This window comes from Rhinichthys klamathensis, unplaced genomic scaffold (assembly GCF_029890125.1).
Source record: "Rhinichthys klamathensis goyatoka isolate OS25496 unplaced genomic scaffold, OSU_Roscu_1.1 h1tg000082l_1, whole genome shotgun sequence".
In the NCBI taxonomy this organism is placed as follows: domain Eukaryota; kingdom Metazoa; phylum Chordata; class Actinopteri; order Cypriniformes; family Leuciscidae; genus Rhinichthys; species Rhinichthys klamathensis.
The window spans coordinates 1,944,305-1,970,987 of record NW_026606624.1 but is presented as its reverse complement, the minus strand read 5'-3'; the positions used below and the strand labels follow the sequence as shown (position 1 = coordinate 1,970,987).

General features: G+C 35.6%; 1 protein-coding gene across 3 annotated transcripts; it reads left to right on the top strand.

Annotated features, from left to right (window-relative positions):
- Positions 1-419: 419 nt before the first annotated feature.
- On the top strand, positions 420-24,983 carry hdac11 (histone deacetylase 11). 3 transcript variants are annotated; one of them, XM_056251408.1, is made up of 12 exons: positions 420-447; positions 1,715-1,764; positions 1,941-2,089; positions 2,578-2,678; positions 3,982-4,008; positions 4,408-4,524; positions 10,427-10,469; positions 11,534-11,610; positions 12,389-12,451; positions 20,393-20,489; positions 22,529-22,707; positions 24,703-24,983. In XM_056251408.1, the coding sequence occupies exons 2-12, from the start codon at positions 1,727-1,729 to the stop codon at positions 24,925-24,927; spliced, it is 1,116 nt and encodes a 371-aa protein (XP_056107383.1). In that variant the 5' UTR covers positions 420-447; positions 1,715-1,726; the 3' UTR covers positions 24,928-24,983. The 3 variants fall into 3 exon arrangements, with proteins under 3 accessions (XP_056107383.1, XP_056107382.1, XP_056107385.1); XM_056251407.1 differs by lacking the exon at positions 420-447 and adding an exon at positions 1,052-1,265; XM_056251410.1 differs by lacking the exons at positions 420-447; positions 3,982-4,008 and adding an exon at positions 1,053-1,265.
- Positions 24,984-26,683: the final 1,700 nt, after the last annotated feature.

Sequence of the window (26,683 nt, the reverse complement as noted above, 5' to 3'; positions counted from 1 at the left end):
TATGCAAAAATATTCCATTATAGAAAGAAGCTACCCAGGCCATGCCATAGGCTTCCTCAGCTTCAAAGAGCAGCCACAGTGAGACTGTACTTTGCGGGGAGTGCAAAGACCCATTACATTACATGCTAGCAGTGGGTGCCTTTAGATTACCCCAGCTTGTGAAGGAATTAGGATACTGATAAAACTGCTAGCAATGCGGGCAGGGACACACACACTGTCGTCTGTTCTCTTTTATCTATTGTACTCTCTTACGTAATGCCTGGGTGACGGTTTTTACTCACGGGTTAGTCTGAGCTGAAACAAAACAGCCAGTGAGTAAAAGATGCAGCTTCACTTCATTCCTGACATAGGAATGATGACGCCATTATCGCTCAAGATATTTATGGTAACTATACAGCCTAATGCTTAGGACAGGGGCTGGGGACATGTTTACCCTAAATAAATGAGGTGAAGTACAAGTTTTATCTCCCATAAATTATTGGAATTATAATGCTTACGTGCCTCAATGCAAATACATTGATTAAAAATTAGACTATTCGTTTTCTGGCAGGTCATTTCTAAATAACATCATGTTTTGGTGTCCTCAGCTGAATTGGCTCACATCAGAAATTCTCAACTGGAGGGTTTTTTCTGAAAAAAAAAAAAAAAATCTAATAATAAAGCGCAACTAAGCATGTAGCCATGCAACAGGCTCATTAGACTTGTAATTAGTAGAAAAGATTTAGTTATGTTTTATAATGTATAATATATCAAAATTAGTGTTTTTATATTTAATATTATAGCATTTAATATTATATAACTAATATTTGATACAGGATACATTTATCAGACTTTGTAAAGTAAAATCTGTTTTCTGAAAAAAAAAACCACTGTCTCATATGATGTTTCACATTATGCCAAATACATTTGAATAATAATTATTATTATTTATATAGTAATATTGAATTATGAATAATTTTGTGTCGGTATTCATTTCATTTTAACTAGTATAAAACTATTTTTAGAAAGTTTAGAGTTCAAACTGCGTAGTTGTCATAATGACGTAGTGAGGGACGCAAGAGTAAGAGCGCAGCTGCACTTCAGGAGGGGAGGAACTACAAGCAGACAATATTAAACGTGCGCACAATCCTTTTGACTGCAAATGTTTGATAGAAACAACATTAATATCTATTAAGTGGATGGTTGCATGTGTTCTGTCCATAATAGACGCATAGACGACAAATAATTTTACCGTAAACATAAGAGAAATATAAAATGGCTAGCAGGTGAGTCGTGTTGATTTCACACTTACAGCGATTTTTTTCAAGCAAGACAAAAAGAAAATAGCTGTGTAAAGTTGGGTGCGGCTTGCAACGAGTATTTAACTCGTCGCGTTAGGTTCATTTAGTTTATCAGCAGACTTTGGGAAGGATATTCTAAAGCGAAAATATTTCCTGCATAGTTGCGTCTTTCAAAATCCTAGCGCGCATGCGCTAGACATGCAAAGCTTCCTGGGATGTGTAGTTTTTGCCATTGAAGCTTGATACTACAAAGAGTAAATCAAATACGAGGTATGCATATTAGTTACTACAATATTGTTCTTGCCATAATCATACATTTTTATATGAATGACAACTATAAAAACAAAGCAACATGCTACAGAATCCTTACAGAAAGAGAATCCCACACATTAAGTGATTTGCACTAATGTTTTTTTTTTTTTTTATGTTTCAAGCTGAAATTTAACATGCTTTCAAAAAAAGAAGATTCAGGAGGAAAGAAAGGGTAGGTATTGTTTTAAAAAAAAGTACACATCTGACAATGTGTGTGCTGTCATTTTCTACTGCACATTTGTAATGCAATATAAAGGATAATGTACATTCAGATGGTCATTATTGTAAAATTAACCCTGACGCTCACATGAGCACGATTATTTAGATCACATATTCGTCTTTTCACAGCTCCCACCAAACTGAACTTTACACAGAGGTCCCTGCGACATGCCTGCCTATTGTCTATTCCCCTGAGTACAACATCACCTTCATGGGACTGGAAAAGCTGCATCCCTTTGACGCAGGCAAATGGGGCAAGGTCATTCGCTTCTTGAAAGGTGTGTAGCACCACTGCAGGTGCAGTTTACCAGAGACACACTCTGACCAGTGTGTAAGGTAATCTATGAAAAACGAGACAAATTGGGGAATCAAAGAGAGCTGCAAGTCAGTGGAGGAATGGAGGGTGGAGGGTGAAGGGGGGAGTATACTGTAGGTGGAGGGATGGAGAGAAGGATGGAGAGAGGAGCAATCAGTGAGGCAGAGATAATGAGGGAAGCTGAACTCCCCTCGGGAACAGGAGCAAGAGGATGTTGGCTTCTCTGCTGCTGCAAGGTCAGGGGCAAAGTGTAAGTCTGGCAGCTCTTCAGATAAACTAGTCCGCAGCGCAAGCTCTTTTTCCTCATTAGTTCACTTAACCCCGCCGAATGTCTACCCTTCCTAGGAAATTTGCTGAGCTTCCACAGCTCAGCGTGTATTTTTATTCAAGTGTCAGATATTCATGTTCACATTCATTTCGCTTTCGTATGATACATTGATTTGTTTCCAGAAGAGCAGTTCATCACTGATGAGATCATCGTTCCAGCCCGGGAGGCCAGCGAGGCGGATCTTCTTGTGGTTCACACTGCGCGTTACCTGAACAGACTCAAGGTAGAGGTGCAGTGGTGTGTCCATGCCCTGACCTGTGTTTTCACCTTTTCCTGGCACCCATAATTCCATATACTGATGGCAAAAGGTTACTATAAGCAATACAAAAAGTCAATTATAAAAGCAGCATTCTGATTTTCTAATTGGTTTGTCCTTTACCTCAATTTGACTGGCAATAATTGCAAATGTACTTATTGTAGACCTTCTATGAGATCAGTGCCAAAAGAAGAATCCATTTGAATCTATTATAGTCCCATTGTGACTGTGTGGACATTCCTTACTTTATCAAAAAGACATCTAGACTTCCTATTTCATCTCACCAGAAATGAGCCAGTGATGCACAGAGGAAGTGTACAATAGCAAATTTCGCTGGATTACTCAGTGCAGGCCTTTATTTCGGTCCAAATCAATCAGTTCGCAGTCTTCTGCAAAGATTGCAGTCTGCCAAGAATCCCTAACGCTCCCATGAGTCAGCTGCTCCAACATGCAGTCTGCGCAGTGGGGATGATTTAAAGGAGCAGTTCACACAGAAATGATTTTATTTCATTATTATTTGCTCATCCTGGTGTTGTTCCAAACCCGTGAGCTGTATAATATTCAACTCAACCAAAAACTACTCTGTGAATACCAACTGAAGTAAACTTTAGGCTTTGTGTGTAAAACTGTTAAGTATGACGTGTAAAATTATTATATAATTATAGAACTCAAACACTAGGACAACTGGCAAAAAAAAGAGCTTCCTTGCTGTTATTTTGCGGTGCATGACCTTTTTTATTATATCAATTTCAACTGAGAGTGTTCGCTTGGATAAAATGTAACTTTTGCTTTGGGGCTGTGGATTCAGTGCAGATGTATAGCCGATGAAAATGATACTGGCATAGAATTGAGATTGTTCAAGTAGAAGATCACAATTCATTGGAAAATGTATATTTGTACCCATCCCTAGCAAGAAACAATGGCGTAATAATGTATGGCATTTTAAGGCGTTGTCAATATGATTGTAAGAGAAACATTTTTCATTTTGTGTTCATGGAAAAATAACAGCATTTGGATTTAGAATCACACGACCGTGAGTAAATAATTTTTCGTTTGTGGGGGAACCTTCTTTCCTTTTTAGTTCATAGGCCTTCGAGCCCCTGAATGGATGTATTTGAAACTATATTTGTTGCATCTGTTGCTTCAGCGGTTGCTTACTGTAGCTGAAAACCGCTGCTCTCTGCTCACTTATGAAGGCTTATCGCCCAACTACTTGGTCACCCTTTAAATCGGCTCTGTGTATATTCTCTCTTTCCCTTAATGCATGCAGAACGCTATCTTGGAGGGCTCCAGAGAGGTATCTGAGTTCTACTCTGACTGAATCTTTTGTACTTGCTTCACACTTTTTCACTTTGTAATATGCATTAGTACAGTCTATTTATCCTGCTTTAACATTTTGCCACCAGTTTGCATTTCCACTAAATTATCACCTGTATCATTTATATTCCACTCCCTGAAGATAGATTTGAAACCTGATTTACTGTACAATCCACCAGCGAAATTGAGCGAAATCCTCTTTGAAATTGCTTTCTGTTTTGGTTTCTGATATTTATGAGATCTTAATTTTTTTTTTACAATATCCGAGAAGAAATTGTCACATTATTTTCATTATAATTTAGAAGTCATTGTTATTATAATTTAGACTCCGGTACCAGGATTGCTTACCTAATGTGCATGTGATTTCTCCTACCCTCAGTGGTCTCTGGTAGTTGCCACCATCACAGAGATCCCACCTCTCCTGTTCCTGCCCAACTTCCTGGTACAGCGCAAAGTTCTGAAACCTTTGCGAACGCAAACAGGAGGAACCATCATGGTAGGTTTCAAATCTCCATTTCACCTAGAAATGTGAGTGTCGAGATTAAAACATACTCAAGATAGGGAATTTATTTGTTCATACTAAACTTTTTAGCTTTGCACAGTGGAACGGCATGTGAATTCTGACTTATTGAACAGTTTGATATCATAATTCTGCACTGATATGTCTCTAGTCTAACCCTCTTGGCCTTAGGAGATCTAGGTGTTCAGACAGTCACACTTTTCCTGTGAGATCCATGACAAATATTTTATTTTTTATTTTATTTTTTTGGTTATAAGTTTTCTTTACCTCTTGTCAAAAAAAGGATGTTCCATTCTTGTTCCATTCTCTCATAAAAATATTCTGATGGCAATATTCTTATAGCGTCCCAACATACAGTAATATAAAACAAAAAATATATGATTTGGAACACAGTTTAACAGAAACTTTTTGTACACCCTGGGGTTGTAGGCAGGGCTGTAGGACATAGTCAATACAATGGGGGGAAAAAATAAAAAGTCCTGCACAATGTTGTAGCTTGCAAATGTTTATTAGATGTTTTTGATCAAAATTAGATTTATTTTTCTAGACATTTTTAGTGAAGGTATATAATAAAGATTTTCAAGTTACAGCACTGTGTGAGACTTTTTCTGCTTTAATACAACACAGATCTGTGGGACTGTTATGATCAGCAAAATGATAAAATTCACCTGTAGGACATCAAACGGAATGAAAAAAAAAATCATTGTTATAGCTGCCCAAGTGATTTCCTTTTATTGTCCATCAGCAAGACATTTTAACAATGCAATACAAATAGGGGTATAGATTAGACATCCCTACAAATCGAATAAGAAGTCAAAAGAAAATCCAGTGGTAATATCATGAGATTCTGAACGTCTATACACGTCTATACAAGATCTAACTTGGTCTTATTCCTAATAAAGAAGCACAACGCAATTCTAAAAATGCTGCTTTAGGTTTTTTCAGTAGGGTTTGTACAACTGCAGGTATTATGTTTGGAGAATGTAATACAATGAGTCATCATCTTGCTTAAGCTCCAGCTCCATGGAGTATTGTTCAAAGTTTTACTAGGAAATAGGAACATTTGGTGACAGAAAGTTGTTTGTGAGGGCCTAGTTTGGGCCTCTCATTGGCATAAGTTGAAATAACCTGGGGAGGAACAGCCGGCAGGAAAGGCTCTGAACATCTGTGATAGAGACGCTCGGAGGAGTTTCTCACAGGTAACACAACCGCATTAACGGTCTCTTTTGAAGCTAGAAACAGACACATTACTGGCTGCTTTTCTGCTTGCGAGTTAAGCAGAAGAAAATAAAGGCTGAAAGTGCTACTTTAATTCCTAATGAGTTTTCAGTGTTTTATTTCTCAGAGGAAGTTTCTGTTTTTGGATCTTAATAACCAGCTTGGATGTTTGTGCACTTGAGCCCATGACAGTTTTCTCTGTAGGAAAGGTTTTTTGATGTTTAAGTAGTTGTATTTAAATATTTTATTTGCTCAAATCAAATTTAAGCAATAAGTACACAATGAACACAACTGAGAATTTCTACCAGTTCCAAGACCATTTGGTATCTCTACCAAGACACATAAATAATAGTAATGCTTGATTTTTTTTTTTTTTTTTTTTTTCAGGAAAATGTGAGTAGTGCTTGCCTGTAAAAAGTGCCACAATGCTAGGATAATGGCAGGGCAAATCTTTTCCAATCTTCAAATCAACTGAAACAGTTGCTTCGCAAGATGATTTACTGTTGATTAGAATAGAATAAAATATTTAGCAATAAAGCAATAGAGACCCCAAAATGTATTTTGACTAATCACTTCTTTTCACTAAAAAAGTGAAAATTGAGGTAACAGTGAGGCAGTTATATAAATGAGGGCCATTTTTTGAGGATTTAAAAGTAAATGTGAAGCTTATCATTTTAAATAAGCACTTGCATCAATGGGCTCTATGCACGGCGGTATTTCCGGTGAAGGTCTAAGGATGCTGGATTACTTCCGCCGATCGTAGAGTCCAATGCTAATCCGAGAATTTATATTGGTTTTTATACTCTATTGCTATACTAAAGAAACGTTAGTCACAAAAACAGACAAAACAGACACCCCTCATTTTGTTTATGCTTCTTTGTTTATTATATTAAATAAACATAAATATGTATAAAATTACATCTAAACGTATTAAAGTTTCGTTTCAAAGACGAGAAGACAGTAAATTTTGAAGACTCTGCCATAATCCCGTTTTCCTCGGTTTTCCTCCGCTTTAAATCTCCCTAACCGGAAACGCAAGAGCATCCTTGCATCAAATGCGGAAGTTATGCGTGCATATAGCCCATTGTTCTGTTTAAACTTGTGTATTATTTGAGCTGTAAAGTTGTTTAAATCATACTTTTTACAGTTGTTTTAGGGTGTTGTGTTGACATGGCAATAGAGTTGTAAAATGTCATATAGCTTAGCAAGCTATTTTTTCACGCTAAAATCATCTCAACACATTTTGGTTACGTGTTGTGGCTGTACTATTAAAACAGTGTTTTATTGTTTAGATATTGGCCCGATCACTTTTAGCGTAAGTGCCTCACTATTACCCTGATTTTTGCTTTTATAGAGGAAAAGGATGGTCAAGTGGAAATTAACAATGCTGTTGATTGAGCTGGACCAGGGATATTCCTTTAAGGCACGACGTTGTCAATCTTCTACCAGCAGTACCATCTTGAGGACGTCCCTAGTGCAAATTTCTATCCTCCCTGTTATTCCAGCAATGTAAAAGACTGCAGTAAATTATATTGCGGTATGCCAGGTGTTCTCCACAGTGCATCTGCGCTCTGACAGACTGCACTGCGTGGCAGACGAACTCGCGATGAGTGTGCTCCACACGTCCCTCTCAGCCCGAGAACATAATTATACCTCCCATTGAGCCCTTCTCACGGCCTGCTAATTGACTGCCATTTCAGTCAGCAGTCGACAGGCTGGATGGAGCTGTAGTTCTGGTTCGGGGAACATGGGAGTGTGTGCGGGCCGTCCCCGTTTTAGGTAGTGCGCAAGGAAGTTCAAGGTTAGACAACATCCACTGTGTAATTGTGGGCGTTTGGGAGGAATTATCATAATGAGCAGACTCGTATCATTAATCTCTGCTCTATTGTAGTGGATTTGTTTATTATCAGTCTTAATGTGATGATTATGAATGAGATCAGATGTGCACACTTTGTTTTGCTTTAATAGCACTACTTCAGTTACAAATAGTGCAGTCGAGCTGTAGACAATTATTTTAGAGATGCAGAATGTGGCAGTGGATGCTTATATAATTTGATGCTTTTCACACAGAGCGGTCGTTATGTCATTTAGGTTGTTCGACTAAAAATATCATTGATTCTGAAGAGGATATGGTGCCACATACCAGGGCTGAAAAATAAGGATGGGCCAGTGTGAATGAACAACTTCTAAACATGTAAATTAGAAGGCAGGCATGACGAAAAAATGCAAGGCATTGCTAGTGTATACACAAATTTGTGCTCACTACATACTGATCCACTGCTTAGGGATCTAGAGAGTGAAATGAAACAAGTTTTCAAGTGGTGTGATAGACTTTGCATCAAAATGTGATAGAATAAATAAATCAATAATGTTTTGCGCTGTATTTCATCACATTACAGCAAAATTCAGCAATAAATGACATTTTAAAATATATTAAAATAGAAAAAAGCTATTTAAAATTTTAATAATATTTCACAATATTACTGTTTTACTGTGTTTTCATCAATTACATGTGGTCTTGGTGAAAAAAAACCTTAAATAAAACCCATTGTGATTATTCCAAACTTTTGTCCGGTAGTGTTTGTGTGTATATGCTGAATATTTAAACAGTATATAGCAGGCAGCTGAACTAAATCTGATCTACTTGCCCAAAAATCCGTCTTTTATTGAGGCACGTATTTTCCATGTTGCATTTTCTGTTTTGTTGAGAGCACTGGTTGATTTGAATAAAATATTAATCATGAGTAAATTTATATGCACTCTGGTCCTTGAATTGATTGAAATGATTGCAGACTCAAACTTTTGATGCAGTTTTACTGATGGATCTCCTATCAGTAGAAACCCCAAAGAGAGGGAGAGCAGGAGAAAGTTATAAAGGAAAGAGAGAGCTGAGTTGAGCTTAGCTGTGCCTCCTAGGAACAGCTCAGGGCTCCAGGCTCACTGATAACCTTCTCCTTATGCAAAGCCATGCACTGGCTGCAGCCAGGGGATTGAGCTCAAGAGCAGCGTGTGAGTGTGCGTGTGCATGCGTGTGCGTGCATGTGTGAAGCTCTCTTCTTAGTTTGGCTCTCTACTTCACGAGTGACTGAAAGTAGCTTTAAATGCACTCAGAGGAGAGTGTCATGAGTGTATTGGTTGTATATCAATTCTAGATGCAGTTAAACTTGTCTTAAATTATCATTAGTCATTATCTCAGAGTGTGCTCGTAATAGGCAAGCTACACCAATCAGAAATAATACTGCATAGTTACTGCTATTTTACATGGAATTGCTTGTTTTTGTAAAGGTCTTTTATGGATGTTTTTAAAAAGGTCTCACCAGGAAAAGTTTTAAGAATTGCTGTCAAATATCAAATTAAAAAAAGTTGTCCTTACATTTCTTTAAGTTTGTGAATTGATTGTCATTGCATTTTAAATGTTCTGTTCTTACCATGAAAATATTTTTGGTCAGTAATATTTAATTTATTTTTTGAAAGAAATTAATACTTTTAGAAATTGATACAAAAAATATATTTCAAATAAATACTGTTCCCTTAAACAACCATTAAAGAATAATCATTTAATCATTAAATGTATCTTGGTTTCCACAAAAATAGCAAGCAACAATAATATTTCATAGTACTGTTTTTACTATACTTTTTTTTTTATCCAAATAAATTCAGCCTTGGTGAGCATAAGAGACTTCTTTATGAACTTCAAAAAAAACCCTACTGACCTCAAATTTTTGAACGGTAGTATGTATATATAACAAATAAAATAAAACAATTATTTATGGAAAATGCCCTCCAAAAAAAAGATGATAAAGGCAGTACCACTCTTGATGTCACTGCAGATATGAAGCCCTGTACCAAGTACTCAAAGCTTCCAAAGGCTCATGGAGGCAATCAGATTACTTGTGACAAGATGAAATGATAAAAGGAAACGCGATATGGTCTCATTTTGGAAGATGAGCGAAAAGCTGATTATTATTTCAACAAAGCAGCATCAGGTTTTCTTTTTATTGCAAACCTCATTGGAATGTGCTACTCTTGGATGATGGTCTTATCAGTGATAGGCAAATGGATAACCCTTGCTGTGATGGAAACGCCATTTTAAAGCCATTTCCTGTTATTCCACTGCCATTACATGTGTGCGATAGATTGGATTTTTCCTATGTTAATGTGAGGTAATAACAGAAATAGAGCAAAGCTAAGATGAGTGAATAAGGGAAAGAATACGAGGAAACCATTAACAACAGAAATAAATGTCTAAAATGAGTGTTATTAAATATTAGAAATGTGCAGGCTCTGTAAAAAGCTGCACTAAACCCCTCTTAAGCCATTAGTGGACTATATGAACAGAACTTCTGTGTGAAACTGAAAAGATTTGTAATCAGACATGAAAGAAGTTCAGATAATGTTGAATCCTCCCTCAGCTTTAGTGCCAAGTTACTGTGCTTTTGATTTATCTGGCACATGAGATTGTTTTTCTGTTAATTTCTCTCTCTCTCTCTATCTCTATCTCTATCTCTATCTCTATCTCTATCTCTATCTCTATCTCTCTCTCTCTCTCTCTCTCTCTCTCTCTCTCTCTCTCTCTCTCTCTCTCTCTCTCTCTCTCTCTCTCTCTCTCTCTCTCTCTCTCTCTCTCTCTCTCTCTCTCTCTCTCTCTCTCTCTCTCTAGGCTGGAAAGCTGGCAATGGATCGAGGATGGGCAATAAATGTGGGTGAGTTCTCTTTCTAATGCTCCCAATCATCACTCGAAAAACAATTGCAGTGAGAATAAGTGCATCTTACTGTGCTCCCTGCATATTTGATTCCAGCTCAGGCATACTATTGATCATTTTTAAGTAGTGATTCTCAAACATCCTAATATTGCCTAGTCACAAAAAGTTCCCTCTAATTTTGTCGACGTTCGGTTGAACTCTCTTTGAGTTCAAGCTTAAGGACTGTCTTAGTGACAATGTCCTATTTTACATATATTTTATATGTATTCAAATTGCATATAAAAATGTTAAATTTAACATGAAAAAAATACAAAATTAAATAAATAATTAAAATAAAAAAACCTAAATATTTGTTTTTATAATTACATAAAATAATATTTAATATAATTTTTTAATTGTCACGTTGTGTACCATTGGTCCTGTACTGGTAAAATTTGAGAACCCATGCTTTAAAGAAATGAGTTAAAAGGGAACATCTTTTTAATATTAAGATGTAATAGGGTTGTCCTATTGGTAACTTCATTCAAAAATTCCCCAAATATGGCGTTGTATCGATGCATTCAATATTCTATTCTCATCCTCGTTTCTGAAGAAAGCGTGGCTCCTGCTAGCTCAGGCATTTCCCTCAGGCCGTTCTTCTAAAACAGAGCTGCTCTTTGCCTTTGAATTGCTAAACATTAATATACAACGGACGACTGTTCATTCAAATGCGGGCATTGTTCCTCGAAGGGTGTTGCACAGTAATTGAAAGGTGTGAATCAGTAAGCGGGGTCGTGTGAATAAGCAATAAATGCTAATCAGCAACCGGCTCGCTCCCATAGAGGAGCTTCCGGAGTGCAGAGTCATTTAATGAGGCTAAATGTGGCGGGTCATGGAAGGACAGATCAGATCTGTTGCCTGAATGTATAAATATGATCCTAATTAAAAGCTAGTCTCTCAATCACCCATGTTTTGAGAGAACATTCAAAGGGAAATCGTCTGGTGGCACTGGAAAACAGGCACCATTTTTATACACCATTCACTGAGCTGAGCTGTTTTAAAGGCCTTTTTCTGGTCTCTTGCAGGAGGAGGCTTCCACCACTGCTCTAGTGACAAAGGAGGAGGTTTTTGTGCCTACGCTGACATCACACTAGCAATCAAGGTGAAATATTTGCACCAAAACATAGTCATATACAGCGGTTGTAAATCATATGGATTATGAATAATATGAAACTCAATATCTTGAACAGTTTAAATCTTTGAGCAGTTTCTGACTGAAATTGTTTTTTTTTTCTAATGAGCATTGCCAATAAATAATATTTTGAAGTTGAATGAATATTTTCAGAGTTAACTTAAAAATATATATATATTTTTAATTTAATTTTTAAAATTATATCAAATATTTAAATAAGTCAATATTTTGAAAATATTTTGTTAACGCAATTGTTTTTAAATCACACGAGGAGCTAAATCAGCCAATTATATCCAAATTATTATTTTTTATGTTGGAATTGAGCACTTTTGGTAGTGGATTTGCTATCATGTTCAGTATAGTTGCTGTTTGGTCATTTTAAAAAGTAATAGTTTTACTCTATTTAAGAAATTAAAAGACTAGAGATAAGAGGCATAAACAGGTCGTTAAACCTTTTTACTTTTGAAAATCATGTAGCATTTCTCCCTGTCAAACAATCTAGCCTTGTACTTTATCCGTTCATTTAAAAAAAAAAAATCCTGCATAAACTCATGTGTACGAAATCATGTTTGGAATCTATGTACCATCTTTTTACTGAAACTCATACATTGATCCCCCCCCCCCCCCCCCCCCCCATTCATTCCACTCTCAGACTGTTTTTTATGTCGTGAAATCCACAAACCTCTTTGCAATTTGTTCCTCTGTCAGGCACAACCTAACTTCCTCCCTTGTGTGTTTCCCTCTGCAGTTTCTCTTTGAGAGGGTGGAGGGTGTTGCCAGGGCCACCATCATCGATCTAGACGCCCATCAGGTGAGCAGTCCTTTTCCAACGCCACCCTGTCAGTCAATGGAATTGACGCTGTAGACGAGATAATAACCCCTTTTGGTGGTGAAATCAATGGTTCTGCTCTCTGATTACTTGTTTGCAACAGCTTTGACTCATTTGCAGCTGAAATTTACTTTCTTCTGTTGTCGTGGCTCCGTTAGTGTTGGCTGTTGAGTGTGTCATTATGATGATTGCCATGGCAATTACTACCCAATAATGGTACTTTTTAAGTCAAGTGTGTTATGATATCATACATGTTCTTAAAGTGTGTAATGAGGTGATAGCTTTTTCTGTAATTCTTTTACCATCTCATAAGAGCGTTAAATAGTCACACCATACATGTTTTACACAGTCATAGTTGACTGTAACAGTTTTTTTCTTTTTTTTCTGCTGTCTTTAAGAAGTCTATGCAAATTCTATATTTGCATGGGCCATATGTTTGTACTCTGTCTGGAATAGATGATGTTGTTGTACACTACCATTCAGCAATTTCATTAAGAATGCATAAATTGTTTCAAAGTAACAGTAAAGACTTTTACGTTGTTATAAAAGTTTTCTATTTCAAATAAATGCTGTTTCTCAGAAAGTTCTATTTATCAAAAAAAATCCTGATAAATCCTGTTTTCAAAATTGATAATAATAAAAGTTTCTTGACACTGGAGACTGAAGAAATGGCTGCTAAAATTTCAGCTTTGTCGTCACAGGAATAAACGACATTTTCAAACATATTAAAATAGTAAAGAGTTATATTAGATTGTAATAATATTTCAGAATATTACTGGTTTTACTGTATTTTTGATCAAATAAATGCAGAAGATAATTATTTCAGAAACATTCAAAAGGGGGATATGTTCAGTAATAATAGAAAAATAGTGTAAGTTGTTACAGTTCTGACACTTACAGAATGTTCACATACTAATCAATATCAATTTAAAATTTGCAAGATTTGGCCCCTTTAAAGATCACAGATATGAATACTGTAAGATGCCACTCTGTTGATCTTGGCAGCAGTAGAATATGTTATATCCAATGCAGTGCTGAGATGGTAAGTTATCCCGCTCTTTAATAAAATATGTCTGTTCCTTAATCATTTTCACTATTACGGGTTTTATGATCCTTAACTGATGTGTAGAATGCAAATTGGCTATATGCCAGTCTGTGTTTTATCCTTAACAACATGATATTTACTTGGTTACAAGTGTATTTATACAGTAGGGTGACATACAACTGAATTAACACAAAAACAATTAAGCACTTGTGAGAGTATGTTCACCTTAGACCATGCAATGCCCATTTTTCCATGCTATTAAAGTCGGCATCTTTTGTAACATTGTGAATGTCTTTAGTGCACATTTGATCAGTTTATTGAATCATTGCTAAATAATGTCACAGCTGTAGCTTCGGAATCCAACACATGATGCAGAGAATAAATACAAACAGTCTTTAATGAACCAGGAGAATAGTCAGGAGAATCAATATAACAAACGTGAACCAAAGACAATAACTGACCGCGAACATGGGGAGTATAAATACACAGAACTAAACAAGACACAGGTGGGACTAAACAGTAACCAAGTAAGTAACTAAGGGTAAGTTTACACACCAGTGATGTATTAAAAACGGCAACGTTTTTCCTTTGCGGTTTTCGCATACAGACGACAACGTTGTCAAAACGATCCCCATTAGTATGGATCTGCAAAAAATGCTATATTATGCTGCCAGGCCAGTAGGTGAAGTCACTTTCTAAAGAAAAACTCCATACCTGAACACGTAATATGCATGCGCATGCATGACGTCACAGTTTTCACAAATTCGCGTTTTTGTAGTTTGCATGGAGACAATAGCTGTATCATTTTCACTTTGAAACCCATTTTCAAAAAGTTTGCGGTTTCAGTCCCCAAAAGCTGTCATGAACCTAAACAGCCAAAACGCATACAAAGTTTTCTGTTTTTAGTTGAAAACGGTGCCATGTAAATGGCCCCTTAGGGGATGACAACTAATATGAAAGGAAACGGGAAACACAGGCACATGACAAAAAAACACAATGAAACTCAGTCTGACCCTGACAAATAAAAGTATTCATTTCTTTAAAAAAAAAAAACAATCAGACTGACCTTAAACTTTTAGAGTACATATTTATTATGCCAGCCACCCATATCAATCAACCACTAGTCTTATCTAGCCACACGTGTCATATCCTTCCTTCCTTAATTAGTGTAAATCAACATGTTTCCCTCTAATTTGCAGTTTATTGCACTCTCCTTCCTAATGAGTCACCTCCCCTGCTAATTAGCCCAGCCTATTAAGTAAGTTCTCATGGACCCAGGAGCTGTTGTTCTTGATCATTTTGGTGCTACAGTTTCACATAAAACTGCCATAAGCATTTTCAAGTGTGGCTTGATTGTAATTATGGTCTTTTGCTCATCGACTAAGCCAACAAGATCAGATCAATACCATTGCTGGGTGAATAATTCATGGAGGGCCACTAGCAGAACAAAGGTGGGAATCTTCATATTGGCATATAAATAGGCCTGAAAGTGCTGTCTCAGCTGGGTGTAAAAACTGTGAAAATATCGAGAGGGGAGAAATGGGCGTTGAAGCTCCAATTAAAGGCTTAAAATGATGACATGTAATGGCAGATGCTGGTCTCTGAAGGTGACATCAGTTGCATATATGAATTCATAAAAACCAGAATTATCTGCACAATGAGATGACAAATTGTTAGTGCCCTGTATGATGAAATATTAAAAAATCAAAGTACTTAAAGTAGTTGTTATAGCATCCCTGGTATGTTACATACCCCAAAATGACTTAAAGCAACATTATTAGATATTACAGTATTAGAAATGATTTATTCATGCACATCATTTTTTTTAATTCATGTGCGATTTACAGTTATATCTTTTCTCTTCTCTGATGTCGTGTTTACAGGTGTGAGGGTGTGACAACCCGTCACTCACATGAGATCACAGCAATAGCAAACCACAACCATCCAATTAATTGCTGATGGACAAAATCAAGTCCCACCCTACATTTTTCCCTATTCGTCAAGCCGCTCACTTATCACTATAGGGTAGAAAAGACTATTGCAATTATGTTTCATGCTGACTTTAAGACTATTTGCAGTCAACAATGATAAATTTGCTCTACAAGTAAATGTGTCCGATAACAAGGCGGGTTATGGAGATCAATTGAGTATTTAGCTGGTCTCGTGATTCAAACTGGCCGCCGCCATGAGACTACCGGTTTCATGTAAAAAACCCCGAAAAACTGATATATATATATTTATTACTATTATTTTTAATATATTGAATTCGCTTTTATATTTATATGTTAGTTTTAATTGTAATTTTAGTTATATATATTTAAACGTGTCTTGACATTTACACCCGCCAAATGCTGGTGGATTTCAGCAGTGCCATGAACACATTTTAAAAATCTGAGATAATAAACTATCTGAAATAATAAACTAACTGCAATGTAGTGTTGTCAAAAATATAGATTTTTCGATACATATCGATAGTGAATATCTGAATAGCTTCCAATGATCATTTTCTGCAGAATAGATACACAATACCAGCTGCGCTTTCTCAATCTCTCATCTCTCCGACAGCGAGTTGACACACAAACCCGCCTCCCCTCACTCGCTTGTTTCATTTGCTCCGGATGAATATTGTTGGTGTTACAGGGCTTACATTTCGGCATGGGGTTGTGCGTATTGTGCATAATTTTACTCATTCCCGCAGATTTTGCGCACACATAAAGCCACCTCTCAGTACTAGTTGAGTCAGTTTTTGCTGCATGCTTATTGCGCTTAAACAGTCGAATACCAGAGGTGGAAAGAGTAATAAAATATTCTACTCAAGTAAAAGTACTACTACTTCAATAAAATTGTACTTAAGTACAAGTAAAAGTACCGGTCTAAAAATCTACTCAGGTAAAAGTAAAAAGTAGCTCATTTAAAATTTACTCAGAGTAAAAGTTACTGAGGAACTTTTTTAACAGCGGGGGTGGGGGACTCTCCCGTGTAGGCTTGTAATGGTATGAGATTTTCACAGTATGATAGCGTCTCAGAAAATATCACGGTTTACAGTATTAATCAATTATTAAATAAATGATGGGTATTATTATTATTATCATCAGTTAAAATGACAGTTAAATGAATGAAAACAGGATTTTTTTTTGGTTGAACAAATGCTTTTATTATAACAAACTTTATTAAAATTTCAATAAAACATGTCTAATCAATTAAATTTGATAATTGATAATGAATTAGATTAACAACTTATTTTTAACATTAATAATTTATTAACATGTTTAAGAAAAATATTGTCCTATGAAATGTATTTTATTCAGAAAATTAATGTTTATTTTTATGATTAATCCAAATATATTATCAAAAACGGTTGTAATCAAATGTAAATGTAAAATTGTGTCCTTTTACTTTGGGGGGAAGCGCTGCAAAAACAGGTTTACTAAATTAAACCATGGACAAAAAATATATTCCTTTAAATAATGTTTAAATAAAATGTATTATTATTGTTGTTGTTATTATTATTTAGAGAAGTAGGCTACGTTCTATTGTATGCCTATAATAGTAATATATTTCTGTCCTAGTTTCTCCTGGTGAAACCAAACTTTTATTTTGACGGGTTGTAGGCCTATGTGAAGACCAAAAGTGTAAAAAAAAAAGTGTTTCAAAGTGTATTTGACAATGGTTTATCTCAAATAAAATGATGAAAATGCTCATTAGGCGTTCTCTCAGAGCAGCTCTGGAAATGTTCATGTATTCATATCCTCAAATTGTTTGTGAGACTGAATGTCACGCGTACTTGAGTATGTAGTAGACAAAGCGGCGCAGCTCAGCAGAACAAATAGGGTTATATTTACATGCAGTATTTTTGTGCTTAGCTTAAATATTCACAGACCATGTCGCGATTGGATTTATTGCACAGTTCTACCTTCCATATATTCATCCATCCATTATTTTGCGTGTTTTACGTGACATCTGCGTTATGTAAATTTCATTTTCATGACTGGATTCCGGGGTTCCCTCTGCATCACGTAAATCGGGACATACCTTATCTGCAGGAGGGATGGTGTCCTATATCCTCCTTTTGCAGCCACTTTACGTCCACATTTTTTGCAAACTGGATATCTATCCTCGAGGACAACCACGCTTTTTTTCTACAAAGTATTTTCATACTGGCCATAATTCGCTTGGCGCTTCGGTTTCAGCTTCAGCTGGTTCTGCGTCACCTTTTTTGCGCGTTTGTTCTCCCGCCCTTCAATCAATGCAGTAGTTTCCGGAGTGTGTTTTTTTTCTCTTCTTTTCTTCTTGTATTATTTTTTACTCAGTAACGGATATGATTTCAAATGTAGCGAAGTACAATACTTCAAAGAAAACGTACTTAAGTAAAAGTAAAAGTACAGTAAAAACTACTTAAAAAAGTTGAAGTACACAAAAAAAAAACTACTCAATTACGTAACGCGAGTAAATGTAATTCGTTACTTTCCACCTCTGTCGAATACACACAATGCACATAAACAGTTGAGAAAGAAAACGCATGTGTAACGGTATAATGGATTATTGCATCAGGTCTTTAAGTGACAGCAGCCTAATATACCTGCTGCCAAATTATGAGATTATATTAAAAATATCTATATGGCAGTTTTTCCCCATGGTGTTGATGTCAAAATTGTGGCCAGTGAAAATGCTGAGTGGCTAGTAACTATGGAAAAACCACTAGCCAGAGTTTTAGTAAGTTTAGTTCTTTAACTTAAGCTTGTTTTATTTCAGTTAGTTGCCAAAATTACATTTCGAATCATTTATTTGATGATAATCTCAGCATCTGTTAGCATCTCTCTGACTTTAGAGTTTATGATAATTTAATGTTATCACATATTCAAACAGCATCCTCTTTGACCGCCTATAGCAAAATAAAGAGGGAAAATCTACATGAAAACAATGAAATGGTCCATCTGACAGTTCCAGCATGTGCTTGTATTCGCAAACAAGCCTTTAGCCGTTCCAGTTCCGAGTTGATTGCAGCCTCTGATGCAGAAATACTGTATCTTCCATCCTCTGCTCTTATGATAGTGTTGGCGCATTAGATAATATTACCATTCTATAACAGTTCACCTCTACTCATGACTGTCAGTGGAACTTAAGGGCTGCTGCATGTTGAGTAATCACTCCTGTATATATTATTAATGTAAGCTGCCTGTTAGATTTCAGAGGACCAAACTCGAAATTGCTACATGGATATCTTTTTGCCAGCAGCAAGGTTTTGCTGCTTGAGTGCACAGATGGTGCAGACAGGAGAATGTGAATGTGTCCCTAATGCCTGGTTCATAGTCTCGTAATTGGCTAACGGTCTGAGTAGAGAGACAGGGCTGTTTTGGAATAAGAGACTGTAGTCGTACACATGAGTTGCGGGCCTTGCAGCAGTTTTAAATTAAAAGTGACAATAGCCAGACACTGTACATGACAGATGGTGAGGAGGATGGAATGAAGAGGGATGGAAATGTTATGACTTCAGAACACAGAGCGCAACACTTAGCATCTGAGGAAAAGCTCATCTTCGCACCTCTCGCTGTCAAAAACAAAAGCAGTTGTGCTCACACTGGACACATGTAATAGACTGCATTATAGTATTCTTGACAAGCAGTTTGGAGATTTTTTGAGAGTTCACACAAAATGGGTGAATAGTGTTGTAAAATATAATAATTCTACAAGACATATTTTTTTCTATATATATTTTTTAAACGTTTGTTGATTGAGACCATAGATAGGACAGGGATTTTTGGGCAGAGTAAAATACACTGGAATACACCATAAACATCATTTTATTGCTATTTAATTTTGTGTTATTTTCATCATATACAGTAAAAAAAAATATGCATTTACTTCAAGCAAAATTAAGTAAATAAATTTTACCTGAAGAGCTTTGTAGTGAAAATATACCTTTTACTGCCTTATTATTATTATTATTATTATTATTATTATTATTTGTCCTGCTTAGGTTAATTTAATGGATATTTCATTGGCATTTTAATGTAAAATCATTTGTGTATTTTTTTTTTTCTTTTGAGAATGTATATGTAGATGTTTAATGTTAATTAAAGACAAAAATATGTATTTTATGCATGTATTAAAGTTAAGTTACATCATTCACAAAGACACATTTTTTGCATGCTCATTTATTGAATATTCTGGTTAATTTGATTTTAGCTCATTTTAACACATTTGACCATATTGGAATGTATAATTCTTCAGATTCTTCTGATTCAAACTGGCTGTCCCATGAGACAACCTGCTTTATGTACAATAAAACTACTTTTTTATAGGCTATGGATGTATATTTTTCAAGAATTATTCATATCCTTTGTGTAAAACTATTTAGGTGCTATTGGATTGTGCATTATTGATTAGTGTATTTTTTATATATATATTTATGCTTTTTGATTTTTTTTTTTACTGATTACTCAGTGACAGGACATTATTCAGTGTTATTGATACACTATTTTTTAATATATTATTATAATTTATATTAATATTATTATTATTATTATTATTTATGTATTACTATTATTTTTAATAAATTGGATTGGCTTTTATTTTATATATATTAGTTTTCATTTTAATTTTAGTTTATAATTCTTTTATTTATTTTAGTCATATTGGATGTATAATTCTTCAGATTTTCTACCAAAATCAGTGCAGAAAATGCATAAAGCCCGGATTATTTCCTAGATCAGAGATTAATTTAAAAACAACTGGACCAAATCTTTATTTTAATACACTGTAGTTAGAAACCAGCGGTGGTGTAAATCTTAGATTATTAATAGTCTTAGTTGTAGTTGTTAGTGCAAACAGCAGGAATCGATGTATCTAAACTTATATCTGCTCTTTGCATATTGCAGGGAAATGGCCACGAGCGGGATTTCCTGGATGACAGACGCGTTTACATAATGGATGTCTATAATCGTCACATCTATCCAGGAGATGGATATGCAAAGAGTGAGTTAAAGTGCATTTGAGTGTGTAAATGGGCATTTGAAGTGATCCTGATTATGTAAAGATATCCTGTCCCACAGTGATACGAGAAGATGAAACGCTTTGGATCATGGTTTTCTGACTGATTTAGCCTGGACATGCTCTTTATTTGCATATCTATAGATATTCACACATACACACACTCACCAATAATGGGATACTGAGATGGAGACAAATGAAAGGAAATCTGGGAAGAAGGTAAAGTACTTTTGCTCTCCTACAGGGGGCAGTGTCCTGCAACCCTCATGGTACTGAGAGCTGTTTACTCACTGCCTTATATGGTTGAATGTTCTCTTCATCATCCACATTTCTCTTGTTACTTTAACCCTCTTATTTATACTGGCATGGCAAATAAATAAAAAGCGATGTCAGTGCAGTTTGCAATATATATTTGTTTTTCTTTTTACTTTTATACCTTCTTATAGGTTGTTCATAACAAGAATGTTTCCTCACATCTACAGTACATGCCAAACTGACTCTTACCTTACAGTCATTTTTTATTTATTTAACTTTTTTATTGAATTTTAATGAACTACTTTCATTTGAATGGAAAATGTCAAATTCATTTCCAACCCCTGGTTTACTATATAGTTTATATATATACTTTATTAATTTGACAAAATTTATCCTAAGATTTGAAATCCATCTTTTTGTCTTTGAATGAGACAAATGGTGAAATATTCACCATTCAAATTCTGATAATTGATCATTTCATTGTCATATTTGCATACTGAATTGTGATTTGTCTTCTTTTTCTGCCTTACTTGCACTGATATTTCGTTCAGTAAATGTTTTGATTGATATGTTGGATATCAAAGAAATAGCCCACAGTGGTTTGAAGGAATGACTTACAACACGCTTCAACTGACACCGATATGGTCACATTATAATCTTCGTCAATTAACGCATCCGTTATCTGCGCTGTTCTAACTCGCTCTGTCAAACATTTGACCAGGAGTGACAGAAATATTGCTGTTCTGTTAAGCTCCAGTGCACACTGTGTGACAACTTGTCAAACCTGAGATGATTTCATTAAAGCATTTACATACCGTAACCAGCTAAACGTAAGGTTTTATAAACGTATAATGTTCTGACTTAAACTTCCCCGCGCTCTATTGAAGGCATGTCCTGGCTTCCCATGATAAGTTTCACATGGCCTCGTTTTCCTTAAAATTTCCCATAGTTTCTTTCTAAGCCATTTTCCCTCTGTGATTTCTCAGTATGTTCAAAAGGGAACGTACCTCAGTTTTCTGACTTTGTGTATCCGTGGTCCTCTCATCTGCCTGTAAAGGCACAAGAGACTAATTAGTCTTAAAAGCCTCAGAGAAAGCAAGGTATTGTGCTCTATTTGCCTTTAAACCAGGCTTAAATAAACGAAAGAACACCTTACATTAGTTTTTACCTTTTTAAAGTAAATAGTTACTTCTTTTCAGTTACATACACAACCATTTTGGTGATTAGAAAAAGCAAGAAAAACCCTTAGTGGCTTTTCCCCACAGTTTTTTGAGGGAAACATTATTTTCAGAAAATGGACATAACTTCAAGGAGTAGTTTGCCCCAAAATGAAAAATCTGTCATTATTTACTTAACCTTATACCTGTATAATTTAAATAATTTGTGACTATGTCTTTTGTGAAACAGTAAATATTTCTTGCATACTCTCCAGCCTGTTCTTTTGCATACAGTTAAAGTTTTTTTATGATGCTTTTATGTTTTTTTTTTTTGGAACTTGATAACTCCTGGTCCCTATTCACTTTCATTGTATTGAAAAGAGCAGCTTAGCCATTTTTTGAAGAATTTTTTGGAACCACATGAGAGTGAGTAAATGATGACAGAATTAGCATTTTTGGGTGAACTAACCCTTTTAATAAGTTACTTTGTCCATTATTTGAGTGTAACTGCTCTGAATTGCCGTTATCTGTTTACTCACACTTTACCTACCTTTGTCTTTATCTGCTGTTAAGGTGATGAAAACCTCATTTAGTTTTCGTTTCTGACTTCAGGGGCGATTAAACGAAAAGTGGAGCTGGACTGGGGCACAGAAGACATGGAGTATCTACAGAAGGTGGAGCTCCATTCAGAAGGAGCACTGAATGAAGTAAGGCCTGACATTATCATATATAATGCTGGCACGGACATCCTTGATGGAGACGCTCTGGGAGGTCTGGCTATATCCCCACAGGTACTGTCCTTCATTCTTCCTTTCAGTCCTCCATATCAGATCTTAGATGCACTGCTTTAACAGACGCTCGTCTTCGGCAGGGTTTTCTAGCCTGGTCAATAAACTCCTGTATCAATTATTCAGGCTTGCTTTACAGTCTTCATTTTGTAGATTTGGAAGTAGATTCGAGGAAAGACTTTTATTAAAGTAATATATCATAAAGTGTATTAATGGTAACAGTGTTTGATATCCTGTGTTTGTGACCCTGTGCTATGTTGACATGTTATGTCTAATAAATCAGACGATATTAGTAAGTTTCTATACTTTATGTGCGGCACTTGCACAATATTTCATTTTCTTAATTAAATGTTTGTGATTTTTTTTTTTTTTTTAATCAAAGCTGTTACAATTTTTCCAATAAAAATATCCAATAATCTATAAAGCAAAAGATTGTATAAGATATTAAGACTTGGGTAACACTTTACAATATGGTCCCATTAGTGCATTATAATGCATTGACTAACATTTACTAACAACGAGCAAAACAATTGTTACTGTATTTATTCATCTTTGTTAAAGCTGCCGTCCGTAGCTTTTTGGGTTAAAAATGATCCAGAATACATATTTGAGAAAATACATAACCAGCCAGTGTTCAAAACTATCTGCTTGCCTTAGATCGATTCAAAGCGGTAAGCTTGTAATAATGTTTTTAATTCCAGTGGTACTGGTGGATTTCCGCGGGAGATTCGAGCATGTCTTTGCGTCATTACGTCACATCTGTACACATAAAGAAGAGTCTCAGCTAGAAGGCTATGTTGCGTGTGAGGATGTTGGAGGTGGAGATTTATAGCCTTTTCTCACAGCACTTGATATAATTAAACTTATCAATTTGATGGTGGATCCAGAAAGGTTCAAACGACAATCACCAGTGACAACTGATTCACCCGCTGTAAAATGCAAAAGACTTCGTTCGGACTTCGGAGTGGCTACAGAAAAAAAGAGACTGCAACCGGACCCATGCGAAAACAAGGATACATATCGGAAGGACATTACATGTAGTCACGCAATGCTGACGTTGTTAACATTAACAATTTGAGAACATAGTATAATTTGCACGGTTTTGTGTGATATGATAAGCGATTATTAGATTTAATCAGCGCGATTTACTGCAATGTCAGAACCAGAACAAAGGTGGATGTTTCTTAGTTCAGATGACATTTTCCGGTGAAAATTATTATGTTGGTCATACTTCCAAAAAGAATAATCTGTGATTCTGAATGCCAGTATCCACACCGGCACCGTGCCGGTGACTGACAGCTGCACACTCTCCTCAAACATTGTGTTCATCCGCGCTGTGTGTCGTGTCGAAGTACAACTCACGTAATGTTGATAATTCCGCGAATGACTGCAATTGCCGATTTCGAACAGAGATGGCGACAAAGAGGAAAAGCTTTAACATTAATTAATAAAATTACTAATAAAAATACGACTGTTCATTATAAGTTCATTAAATAATATTAACAGATACAACTTTCGATTTTGATAATGTATTAGTAAATGTTGAAATAATAGATATTTTTCCCTGTTAGTTCATGTTAACCAATGTAATGTTAACGAATAGAACCTTGTTGTAGTGTCACGAAGACTTGTTTTCAAGTAATTTATCATTTTGTATATTTCTTTCTTGTAAACTTATACGTCATAATTGTTTTTTTATGTTATATTTTGCTTAAAAAAAACTTGGCAGCGGTATAATCCATCTGTCTGGGCAGGGTTTGTTGCCACTCTGAACAACTTCAAACTAATTTACAAGGAGAAAATAGGCCAGTCAACCTTATTATACTTAACTCTGAAGAGAGAGACTTAATATTAGCTTAGCTGATTGGACCAATTCAAATTCTCCTCACATAATAAATGTTCTTTTAATTTTTTATTAATTTCAAATTGAAAATTTGATAAAATGACTGATTACACATGAAAACATATTAAACACAAAATATTTCCCCCCTCTTTCAGGGTATCGTAAAGAGAGATGAGATCATCTTCAGGGCAGCCCGGCGACGAGGAATACCCATCCTTATGGTGACATCAGGGGGCTACCAGAAGAAGACCGCCCGCATCATCGCGGACTCCATTCTGAATCTGCACAGACAGGGTTTGATTGGTGAAGAGGCTGTTGAGGGTGCGGGACCCTCACATGTGCCGTTAATGATGACCAAATCCACACTGGCTGCCATTTAAGCTCTCCTGATCTTGGACATTGTCAAGTGTGTCAAACACACTGTTAATTTACCTAATGCAAAAACTAATGTATAATATTCTGGACAGGGGTCGTTTGGTGGTTTGGACCGAGATTGACTCAGGATAGTTTTGGTAGTTCATCGTTTTGAACTATTTAACTCGTATGTTTTTTTTTTTTCATTTTCCCCTCATTTCTAAGGATGTTTTATGCAATGCTTGTTTGCACATTACATTCTTAGAGGAATAGTTTACTCAAAAATAATTCTGTCATCATTTGCTCGCCCTCATTACAAATGCACTCAATTTCATTATATGGAAATGCACGTTTCTCCTTTTGTCTTTCACTGAAGAAAGAAAGTTTGGAATGACAGGGTTTTCATTGTTGGGTGAACTATTCCTTTAAATCTTTAGCCCACAGATTGGAAGGGAATTGATTTCTTATCAGTTTAAAAAAAAAAAGGATATTGTACATTCACACGTTCCTCTAGAAATCCCCAGTTTGAGATACACAAGAAAAATTTGCCGTATGATTTTGAGCAATTTGTGGCAGCTCTCTCCAACACTAGATAAGATTTATTCAAAATTAAATTATAGTGTTATGATTTCAATTTTGGATTCATTACAGATTCCTCATTGTGTCGACCTACTCTGCTATAACGCCTCAAATTATTCTGTGACATTAAATGGAAGTTGCTCTTAGAGACGTGCTTTTGTGACCCTTTCGTTTTAGCAGCACGCAGGAATTCTCATTTATGTGCATCAGCAGGTGGACCACTGTCAGTCTGAGTGCTTTCTATCATATTACACCTGGCAGGCTTTTGAAATGTCTTCAAGCTAAGGCCGGGGATCTCTCTATTAGGAAATGAAACTCTTCATTGGAAAGTCTGAGAGACACTGCAGTTGGTTGCCAGTGACAGTTCTAAAGCCATGATGTCTGATTCAATTTAACAAAATGGTTCCTGTCATCTAGAGAATAAATAGGAGATGATGGCAGATGATTCCTTTTCTTTGTTCAGATTTTAAATTCTAGTGTGAAATCAAGATTTATTAGTAATTTTTTAAATATTTATTCTGTGATTTTATTTGTGGACATCAAGTGTAGAACAGTCTAAAATGTTTACTTAATGAGTTTATTACTCCAGACAGATTTACCATTGGATTTGTCACTTTATTGGCATATTAAGCTTTGAGTTTATTTGAAGATATGGTTCACCCAGAAATTATTCGGACATAATTTATTTACCCTTATGTCTTTCCAAATCTGTTTGACTTCTTTTCTTGTGGGACACAAGTAAGAGCGTGGTGATTTTCCTGGTGATTGAAAAAAATATGATATGGTCAAAATAATTATATTTCTATGCTTTTGTGTTCACTCATGAAACTTTTGTGTTCCCCCTGAGACACTTTGTGTTCTCTCACTTTTTTCAGGGAAGCGCAAACAGTTTTGCTAGTTAACTCAAAGTTTCTAGCGGAAACGCAAACTTTTGTGAGCAAACGCAAAGCATTGAAATGAAATGATTCTTCTCATATTTTTCTGGTCACTATCCACTTTCATTGTATAGAAAAGAGTTCTGCAGAAAAAAAAAAAACAAGTTTGAAACAATAGGTTAGTAAATGATGTTAGACTTAATTTTTCTTTAAAGAACAATCACTTTTATTTAGTTTTATTTCAAGCTCAAGGTTGATATTCTGAGGGTTGTCTTTGTAAGGAGAGAGTTATGAGTCATGAACTTTGTGTAAGGCACTTATACTCAGG

Excerpts from the sequence above, each read along its gene's own strand:
- hdac11 (XM_056251408.1), top strand. The coding sequence starts at position 1,727 with ATGCTTTCAAAAAAAGAAGATTCAGGAGGAAAGAAAGG. Across the intron at positions 20,490-22,528 it reads AGGAGATGGATATGCAAAGA|GGGCGATTAAACGAAAAGTG; the intron begins GTGAGTTAAAGT and ends TTCTGACTTCAG. Across the intron at positions 22,708-24,702 it reads GTCTGGCTATATCCCCACAG|GGTATCGTAAAGAGAGATGA; the intron begins GTACTGTCCTTC and ends CCCCTCTTTCAG.